We start from the raw sequence: 10,781 nt of genomic DNA on the forward strand, positions 1-10,781 counted from the left end.
ATTATGTTGCTCTGCTATAAGAAGATGTGAGATAAGTTCAGAATACTTTTTAAATCCCATCTCTCGATATTGCTGCTGCAGGAGCATATTCGAGGCATGAAAAGTGGTGAAAGTTTTCTCCAACATATCATGATCAGTAATATTATCACCACATAACTTCAATTGGGAAATAATTCTGAACATAGCAGAATTATACTCACTGATAGATTTAAAATCTTGTAGCCTTAGATGAGTCCAATCATATCGTGCCTGTGGAAGAACGACCATCTTCATGTGGTCATATCTATCTTTCAAATTATTCCACAGTATGACTGGATCTTTAACAGTAAGATATTTCATTTTCAGGCCCTCATCAAGGTGATAGCGTAGGAATATCATTGCTTTGGCACGGTCTTGGTTTGATGCCTGATTTTTGTCTTTGATGGTGTCTGTCAGACCTATCGCATCAAGATGAATTTCAGCATCAAGCACCCAAGACATGTAGCTTTTGCCTGATATATCCAGGGCTACAAATTCAAGTTTAGAAAGATTTGATATTATTTAAGAAAAGAAAATTCTTACCTCAAATACTTTCAAAATATTTGCTCGAGATGGCAGAGTCTCGTGCTTCGAATTCAAACTGATGTACATAATGAATTGAAATCTCTTCTATTTATAGAAGAAAGGAAGTTGCTGTGTAAGCTGCTACTATACCAGATATGGATAATCTTCTACTGAGAGCAATGTTTATCCATAACGGAGTACTGAAAGGATAAACTTATTATACCCGATATGGATAATCTTCTACCGGGGGTAATGTTTATCCATAACTGGGTACTGAAAGGATAAACTTATTATACCCGATATGGATAATCTTCTACCAGGGTAATGTTTATCCATAACTGGGTACTGAAAGAATAAGCTTATTCAGGAAGTTTATTTACAACAGAGTACTAAATGAACATCCATAATATAATATATTTATAACAATAGGTTATTTGTGTAAACATCGCGAAAGAGGAAAAAACATCTCCTTTATAAAAAATGAAGCGATGAGGGATTGAAGAAACCACCTTCTACCGAGGGTTTTACAGGGTTTAACAGAACCAAATACTCTTAAGCATCATACTAGGTTTTTTCCCTGAACACCACCATGAGAAGAGTTTCATCTTTAGCTGCTCCACATCTCGAGGAGTACACCAGAACTTCTTTCTCTCTCATTTCCAAAGACTTCATCTCCCGCCTTTCTTCCCTCCCCTGCACCACCAGCATCAACACAAATGAACCATTATCCCCTCAACCATCAAATACCCATCTCAAATCTTGCAAAAAGACTCAAGCTTTACTCTTCTCCAATGTCAAAACTCAAACTTTCAACACACTTGCGGATCAAAATCCACCTCAATTATCCTCAAGACAGAGAAAGATTAGAGAAAAATCACAACTTGAAGAGGCTTTTGAGTCAGCAAAGACAATTCAAGAAATGCTTCAGGTTTTTCAAGAAATGGAGACAAACTTTGATGAGAGGGAACTTAGTTTGGCATGTTTGAGAATAGGTCTCAAACTTGACCAAGAAGGTGAGGATCTTGAAAAGGCTCTATCTTTTGCCAATAGAGCTTTGAAAGTATTGGATACTAATGATAAATTGTCTTTGCCTCTTGCTATGACCTTACAATTGTTGGGTTCTGCTTGTTATAGTTTGAAAAGATTTAATGACAGTTTGGGATATCTTAATAGGGCTAATAGGGTTCTGGGTCAATTAGAAAAGGATGGTTCTTGTAGTGCTGAGGATATTAGGCCTATTCTTCATGCTGTTCAGCTTGAGTTGTGTAATACGAAAACGGCTATGGGAAGGAGAGAGGAGGCCCTTGCTAATCTTAGGAAGTCCTTAGAGTTGAAAGAGATGACTCTGGAAAGTGATAGTAAAGAACTTGGAAATGCTAATAGGGATGTAGCCGAAGCATATGTCGCAATTTTGCATTTTAAGGAGGCTCTACCATTTTGTTTGAAGGCCTTGGACATACACAAGGCAAAATTAGGGCTTAATTCTGTTGAGGTTGCACATGATAGGAGGCTTCTAGGAGTTATTTATACTGGATTAGAAGAACATGAGAAGGCATTGGAACAAAATCAATTATCACAAAGAGTTTTGAAAAACTGGGGTCTTGATACTGATTTGCTTCGTGCTGAGATTGATGCAGCCAATATGCAGATAGCCTTGGGGAGATATGATGAGGCCATTAATACTTTGAAGGCTGTTGTTCAGCAAACTGGAAAAGAGAGCGAGGATAGAGCTATGGTCTTTATCTCAATGGCAAAGGCATTGTGCAATCAAGAAAAGTACATGGATGCGGAGAAGTGCCTTGAAATTGCATGTGGAATCCTTGGAAAGAAAGAAAAAGTTTCCCCTGTTGAAGTTTCTGAGGCATACATGGAAATTTCTATGCTGTATGAGACAATGGACAAGTTCGAAGCTGCTATATCACTATTAAAGAGAACACTGGCAATGCTTGAAAAACTGCCTCAGGAACAGCATTCAGTTGGAAGTGTTTCAGCGCGAGTTGGCTGGTTACTGCTCTTAACTGGTGGGGTGCAGAATGCTATTCCTTTCTTGGAGGATGCCGCTGAGAGGCTGAAAGAAAGCTTTGGATCAAAACATTACGCAGTTGGTTATGTTTACAATAATCTGGGTGCAGCATATTTGGAATTGGATAGGCCACAATCTGCTGCACAGGTTTTTGCGTATGCCAAGGATATCATGGATGTTTCTCTTGGTCCTCATCATACAGATTCAATTGAAGCATGCCAAAACCTTTCAAAAGCATATGCTGCCATGGGGAGGTAGGACATTCAATCTTTTCTTTAAATTTTATTGGCATTTGTTAGTGTGCAGTTTTCTCTTTGAATGACAGTACCTTTACCAAATATACAATCTGAGCAATTGAAATCTATGTTATATGAATCCTTCATTCATCTTGATTTGCCGGTTCAAACAGGCCTGTGAGGTAGGTATAGAGGTATGTCATGCCAAGTAGAATAGAGATTAGCAAAAACTGCACGTACTCATATCCAATACTTGCACATCCCTGTATTCTGTAGGTTTAAATGAGGCTATGCAACATTTATTGAAACAAGAAGTTAAAATGTTTATGTTGATTATTGAGATTACCTTTCTACCTTCTCTTATTTCCTCTTGCCTCTTGAATTTGTTGATATGCATACGGTACTAATTTTTTCATGTATTCCTCATATGAATAAATCTTATTAATAGGTCAAGGGAACGGGGATTCCTCTTAGTGGCCTTCAATATGCCTTGTTTATCTGACATGTTATTTCATATGCCAAGCTTCTGCATGTTCTTTTTGTCCCTTGTGCTCTCACACAAATTGTCGAGAACTAGCCTAGGTGAATACATTGCCTCATGACTGTTTTACCCTATTGGAAGTATATCGATGCCAACTTTAGGAGTCTCTCTTTTCTTCATAGAGATAGATTATTGGTGTGCTGCTACGCTGGTACGGTGACAGAATTATCCTCAGTTTGATCATGTTGAGGCAGTTTTTTTTGAGATGGTAACATATTTGTATATATTAATCAACTCAGTACATAGGTTGTACTGAAACTAGAAGGCAAAAGAAAAGAAAAGTTCTGCTATGCAGTCCTAGCAAAGTTCTAGAATATCTAGGATTGACATAGTGTCCTCTGTGTAGCTCTATTTACACCAAAGACAAAAAAGTAAAACACAATTTAGTTTGATCTTCTGTACTGAGTTGCTACTGTCCTCAAAACATCTAGAATTCCTTTCTTTCCAGATTGTCCACCAAATACATGCTGGGACAGTCCTCCATCTATCTCTGTCTCTTGCTCCAGCTTCATCCCAGCTAAAAAGCACTTCAGTAATCTTACTAGGCATTGTCCAAGCTATACCTCTGAGATTAATAAAGATTTTCCATAGCTGATCTGTTGTCGTGCAGTGAAGAAATAGATGGTTGATTGTCTCGGCTGTTTCCCCGCATAGAAAGCACCTTGAACACAGTGGAATCCCTCTCCTTTTGAGATTGTCTTGAGTCAAGACAACCTCCTTTGCTAGCAGCCAAGTAAAACAAGCTACCTTATATGGAACTTTTACTTTCCAAATATGCTTCCAATGCCAATTAGTTAATTGCTGATTTGAATGGTTTAAGAGCTTATAGGCTGAACTCACCTTATACATACCTTTGTTGTGTCCTTGCCACCATAGTGTATCCACCCCACTCTGTAACCCTTTAAAGTCTTCCAATTGTTTGTAAAACTCAGTTAACCTAGCCATCTCCCAATCATTTAACATCCTCCTAAATATAAGATCCCAAACTTGGGGGGTCCATACTTCAGCTATTGTTCTATGCTGATGTTGAACCAAACCATATATATATCAGGGAAGAGTTCCTTTAAACAACCAACTCCCAACCAGTTATCTTTCCAAAAGGAGGTTTTGTTGCCATTATTTACTCTGATGGAAGAATGACTCTTCATCACAGGCCAAAGTGACCTAATGGACTTCCATAAACTAACTCCATATACTGTATTAACTACCTTTGATACCCACTTGTCTTCCTCACCATATTTAGCTTTGATTACCTTGCTCCATAAGGTTTCAATTTCCTGTGAGTACCTCCATAACCATTTCATCTTTAGGGCCTTGTTTTGGTTCTTCAGGTTCCTAATGCCTAAACCACCATGAGCTTTGCCAATTGTAAGAGATTTCCACTTAACCAAATGAACAACCCTTTTTTCTTTGTTTCCTTGCCAAAGAAAGGATCTTCTAAGTCTATCAAGTCTCTCGGTAACCCCTGCAGGAATGGGAAAGAGGGACATCATGTATGTTGGAAGAGAATCTAAGACTGAGTTGATCAAGGTGAGTCTACCATCCAAAGACAAATATTGGGATTTCCATCTAGCCAGCTTCTTTTCACATTTTTCAATAACAGAATTCCAAATCAGCTTAGATTTATATTGAGGCAGTTTATTACCAATAAATTTGATCATTCATCTAAATAAATCATTCATGGTTGGTATAAATTCCTAATATTTATTAGATGGGAGGATAGTAAATGGAAACAACATCAAAGCTTGTACTTATCCATCTCGGCAAGCGACTTGACACAATTGAAATATCTTGAGAAGCTTTAATTGTAACTATTACCTATTCAAGTTTGATTCACAGTATGAACCTTAATAGATATGACAAACTGATAAAGTTTATCTAGTTAAGTAGAAAACTTGACATTCGTAGCTTTGCAACCAAGAGTGTAGCTTAGTGGTCGAAGAAGTTGGAATGAAAATCAATAGAGATTAGAGACAAGGGTTCAAATCCCAATAGAGGTAAAAAAAAACTCAGGTGATTTCGAATCCATTTTCTTAAATCTTGGTGGATAGAGTTACCCAATTGATATACATAGTACTCGCTGAAATAGCCGAGGCAGGGGCGGAGACACGTTGAGCCATCCGACACTGCTTGGCCGGAAATTTTTATTTATTAATATATATGTAAATAATCTGCAAAAGGAAATATAGTCTAAATATGATAAATGGCACAACTTGACGTTAACAACTATGTTGGCCCGTTGGTTAAGCAATCCAGTTTCTGCTTGTGATCAAGCGTTCGACTCCCCACAGTGGTAACAACTTTTTTCTTAATATTTTAGTATTCTTCTCGAAATTTTTTGAAAGAAGCAGCATCCTATGGATTCGAATGGATAATGAGCTATTGAGTAAATGTTTGTTGCCTTATATAGATTTTTATTTGTTTTGGTAATATCTGTACTGAGTCTATTATGAGTACATTTTATAAAAATAAAAGTTCGTGGGGGAGAACTGTACTACTATATTTGAATTGTGTTTTTCTAAAGTATGATTTTATTAAAGTAATCTCTTCATTTGTACGCCTCTCTAAATTTCGACACCGCTATGCATGTTGGCCGGACACCACCAGTATCAAAATACGAGACATATGTAGCTTATTGGTGAAGAATTTAAATCAGTAGATTTGATCAAGGATTTAAAACTCACCTATAACATTTGAGGCCGAGAAGATGTTTTTTCTGTTGTGAGATATAGAGAATATCTTTTTGCTGATAAGTAAAGGTTACAAAAACAGCGGCAAGAGAGTGCTGGAAATTGTACAAGATGTATGACTTATTCTCCTACAAAATATGAGGAGTCTATACTCCAATAATGTCAAAAGGTGTGTTAATAGAGTTAAAAGGGGTGCCAAAATGATGTGCAGCTTTCATCTTACACCAAAAAGAAGAAGAGTTTAGACAGATAATATACTATGATTTTGAGCAATCCTTTTAAAAAATCTGGAACTTCTTTCCTTCCGTATTGTGCATGTAATGCACATGACAGATAATATACTATGATTTTGAGTAATCCTTTAAAAAATCTGGAACTTCTTTCCTTCCGTATTGTGCATGTAATGCACATGGGTATGCCGTTCCATTTTTTCTTCAGTGGTTGTGCAGTTCTCTTCCTCTCCAGCAACTGATTACATCCCTCTCTTTGTCAGTATCATCCATCTAACTCTCAACTGCCTTGTAAACATTCTCTATTTATGGCCATAGGGACAGTGAAAACAGGTATTCCGAGTTTTCTTCTGCAATATCACAGTAGCATCTGCAACAAAATATGTATACCCTCCATATCCTTTTCTGGGTGAGGCAGCTTTGTGCATTACTATCCATGTGGAACACATTGTTTTTAGGGGTGTCTTGTTCTTCCACAACCTTTAAGGGCCAGTTGCTTCCTCTGCCACTTGTAACCAGCAATTTATAGCAAGACTTAACCGAAAATGAGCTACTTTTATCTGCTTTCCATGTAGAATCTAGTGTTGAGCCTAGCCTTGGGGCAGTCTCCACTCTCCAGCTTAAGAATATGTTGGACCATCCTTCTATTTCCAGATTCTGATAATTTAATTTAGAATTATAGTTCCCACTTGTCAATTAATTTTCAGCCTTCAATAGTAATGTCTTGCTCCGCGGCCATGCAGTGCAGGTCAAGAAAGCTTCCTTAAAGGACCTTCTAACCATTCGTCCTGCCACATTTTGATGTTCTTTCCATCAGCAACCTTCATATTACAAGTGTATGAAATTCATGCCATAAGTTCCTTGTGCTCTTCCAAACAGAAAACTGATATGTTAGAGTTACTGTCCTGGTACACCAAGCGCTGTGCATCCCATATTTTGCACTGACTATCTTTCTCCAAAGGGCTTCTTCTCTGTTGAATCTTCATAACCATTTGAACAACAGGCATTTGTTCTGTAGCCTCTAGTTTTTTTAACTTCTAAGTCCCCTTTTACTGTGGTTGCTGTTACAATAGACAATTGCTGTTACGATAGACAGTTTCTAGGAAACTGCTCCTTGTTCTGTGCGATGCTTCTCAACATATGCAGGTACAGGGATATGAGCATCATATATGTAAGAGTAAGATCCAAGACACTATTAGGACTAACATTGTTGCTATAGATATGTATTGCTTTTTCAATATTAGAAGTCTGTTCAAACTATTCAATCACACCTTCCATATTGGGTTCCACCTGTTTTTTCCTCCCAAAGGAAAAGGCAAATATAGGTTTGGTATTTCCCCAACGCTACAACCCAAAGTGCCAGCTAATTGCTGGTTTTTTCTTAACTCGTTTATTTGAAACAAAGAGCTCTTTCTCGTATTTATATAGCCTGAATACTACCTCAAATGAAATCAAAATGGCCCTTAAATAGTAAAGCTGTTTCTCTTGTGCCCTATAGAAAATAAGCTCATCACCAGCATAACTAGAGAACCTCTAATTTTAGAGAACTCCTAATTTGCCATAAAAAACAATCTTGTACTAGTATTGGAATGAAATAAACCCGAATAAACCTGATTGGACAATCGATCAACATCAAGCGAAGTGATTTATATTTTTATACTATGCAAAGGATACCCTTGTATTGGCTCAGTAAACAAACTATGTAGTATAACTGTATAAGTGGTTTTGGTTGAAGAAAGATGGTATGCATGTAAAACCTTTTTGATTTATCATGAAACCCTACATTTGGAGTTCCATTTTTATGTCAATAGAAGTATATACATCTGAAAAAGAAAATGAACTTGAAAATGGAAAGCTAAAAATAGAACCTTTTCTGTCCAGCAAATTTGATTACCGTAGGAAGTTTATTCAAAATTGTTCCCCGAGTATTATTTAATGACGCCCAGCATCTAATTTGTGTCCATAGGTTGCACAGATCACATCCACCTCTGTTTTGAGCATTTCCTACTGGTGTCAAGATAGACATATTTCCAACTATAGTGCATTGGCATTAAGCCTTTTAATAGTTTAATTGGAGTCAACTGCTCAACTCAATTCCATTTGGGGTCGCTGGTGCTGCTTACGCTAAATTTAATCAGACTTGTTAATAATTAAAACCGATCTTTCTCGATTCATTCGCTTTTTCTGCAGCAGCGCAGTACATTAGGTTATTAGTTCATACAAGGATATCAGCTGTTCAATCACCACTACATTCTGGTTACTTCTGTTTCTGGATTTTCTTGAGTTGGATAGTGGCTTTAAGGGGGACTTTCTTGTGTCCAGAAAAATACATCATAATCTTGGATGACATTATAGGCAGATACCGATATTGACTTTCTTTGTAATATGGCTTTATAATCAATTCCAGTCGGCTAGATTCATGTATTTGTTAGTTGTCATTCTTCTTCGTGCTTTCTGTCACTGTATCTGTCGTAGACTCTTAGGTGGAAACTTAATATACTACATAGAGTTTCTGTACATTTCTAAATTTGAGGACAAAAATGATTGTCTTTATAAAGTTTCCACAGAGCTTTAGTCATCTTTGTAAAATAAAATCCTCAGAAGACAACAACAACAACAACTACTATGCCTCAGTCGCAAGCAAGTTGCGATCGGCAATATGAATCTTCGTTCCTTTCTTTTAGGTCAACTCATCATTACCAAAATAAAATAAACGTACAAGTAAAAAAGATAGAAGTTCTGTACCAAGTATAAGACCTATTCCCAACAAGTAGGTGTCACCTATATGGATTTTTCTCTTCCATTGTGCCCTATCTTTAGCAAAGTGAAATCCTCAGAAGCAAATAGATAAACTCTCGAGAAGGCTCTGCGGAAGTGCAATTTAAGAATCTTGAAGAAGTGGGTGCAGTGATTTACTCACACAACTTCAGGGGTGTCAGGGCCAATTATGCTTCTAGGAGTTCAGTTGTAGCATATGCTTCCATATTCGTCGACAAAATTACCTAGGCCTGTATATGTTCTCCTAAAACCTTAGTTATGAAATCATTTTTGTTGAGAACTGTGCTAAATTGACTGTTGCAAGTGATCTTCCTTATCACTTGTAACTATAAGTTCCTGAAAAGGTTTGAAATTGGAGGAAGTTCTGTATCTTTAGAGAAGTATGACTGCATGAGGTACTCGTTCACATTGCTTTTTCATGTGTGTGTGTGTGTGGTGAGCAAAGATATTGTTGAATGGTTTGTTTTAGTTTATGATGCTCTTAGTCAGGGGCGGATGCAGTGTTGTATCTACGGGTTCAATTGAACCCATAACTTTCGACGCGGAGTAAAAATTTATATGTAAAAATTCAATAAAATTACAAAAAAAGTAGATTTGAACCCATAACTTTAAAAATATAATGGGTTCAATACTAAAAACCTTAAAATTGAACCCATAGGATTTAAATCCTGGATCCGCCTCTGCTCTTAGTTGGGCGAAAAAGTATCTAACCTCTTACTTGTGGATTTTTCAGCTATCACCTTGCAATAAACTTCCAGGAGAAAGCAATAGAGGCTTGGGAAGGCCATGGTCCAAGTGCAGTAGATGAACTTAAGGAAGCTCATCGACTTCTCGAACAACTGAAGAAGAAAGCTTCTGGTATATCCGATGGGTCTGTGATGAAGGCATTGCCTTTGGCTAATTCTAGTGAAGCTGGCTTTAGTAGTAACTCACAAGTTGGTATTCCAGTCATTGAGAGGCAAAGAAGTGCAACATAAGTTTCTACATAAGTTTATTAACATGTTCTTTTCCTTTGAAGGAATAATTACCATTTGTTAGTTTGATTGTTTCCTTTTCACTGTAACCTATTCTTATAAGCTTCATTAAAGATATTAAAGCTACAAGATCCATCAGTCTGCAACTTTCATCTACCATAATAAGTCTTCTTTTAACATTCAGACCTCTGTCTTATTTACCAGATGCTGGAAATCACATACTAGCTAAGAATGCTGCTGAACCATTTTCATTCCCACGTGTATCTAGGCGATATGTTTGAGTCATGATGTTAAAAGAATGCCAAGTTACTGGATGAGTTTAAGTGTCATCTCTGGTTATTTAGGCTTCCAGCTTGGTTCTTTTGCTCGTTGCTAATATTGGACTTAGACGAGTTTAAATGGAACGACGTGAATAATACGTATGCATATAGTTGACTTGTTTGAGATTGACACGGAGTGATATGCTACGTTCCCTCGTCTAATTCACATTTTGACGAGTTTAACTTGTTTGGGATCGAAGGATAGTTGTTGCTTGTTACCGGTGCCAACTGCTAACTAAATAGCATACGTATGCTTCTAGAATGTGCTGTGTTGTTTACAGAAATATAGGAATAACTGATGTTGGTGCTGACGAAACTCACGTGGCATGGAAATAGGGAATTGGACGTGGGAATTGACCATGCTACATTTTCGTTTATTGTCTCTGCATTTTGTGACATAAATATTTGGAACACGCAGAATCTTGAATATAAAAATTGTACGGGAG

At 37.2% G+C, this 10,781-nt stretch overlaps 1 protein-coding gene across 1 annotated transcript; it reads left to right on the forward strand.

Moving 5' to 3' along the window:
• Nucleotides 1-1,024: 1,024 nt before the first annotated feature.
• Nucleotides 1,025-10,198, forward strand: LOC104238333 (protein KINESIN LIGHT CHAIN-RELATED 2). Its single transcript, XM_009792656.2, has 2 exons — nt 1,025-2,820; nt 9,775-10,198. The coding sequence occupies exons 1-2, from the start codon at nt 1,133-1,135 to the stop codon at nt 10,016-10,018; spliced, it is 1,932 nt and encodes a 643-aa protein (XP_009790958.1). The 5' UTR covers nt 1,025-1,132; the 3' UTR covers nt 10,019-10,198.
• The last annotated feature ends 583 nt before the right edge of the window (nt 10,199-10,781 follow it).

This window comes from Nicotiana sylvestris, chromosome 9 (genome assembly GCF_000393655.2).
Source record: "Nicotiana sylvestris chromosome 9, ASM39365v2, whole genome shotgun sequence".
Classification (NCBI taxonomy): Eukaryota; Viridiplantae; Streptophyta; class Magnoliopsida; order Solanales; family Solanaceae; genus Nicotiana; species Nicotiana sylvestris.

Bases quoted from the DNA above. Each gene is read 5' to 3' on its own strand.
- LOC104238333 (XM_009792656.2), top strand. From the start codon at position 1,133: ATGAGAAGAGTTTCATCTTTAGCTGCTCCACATCTCGAGGAGTACACC. The intron at 2,821-9,774 runs GTAGGACATTCA...TGGATTTTTCAG, and splicing joins GCATATGCTGCCATGGGGAG to CTATCACCTTGCAATAAACT.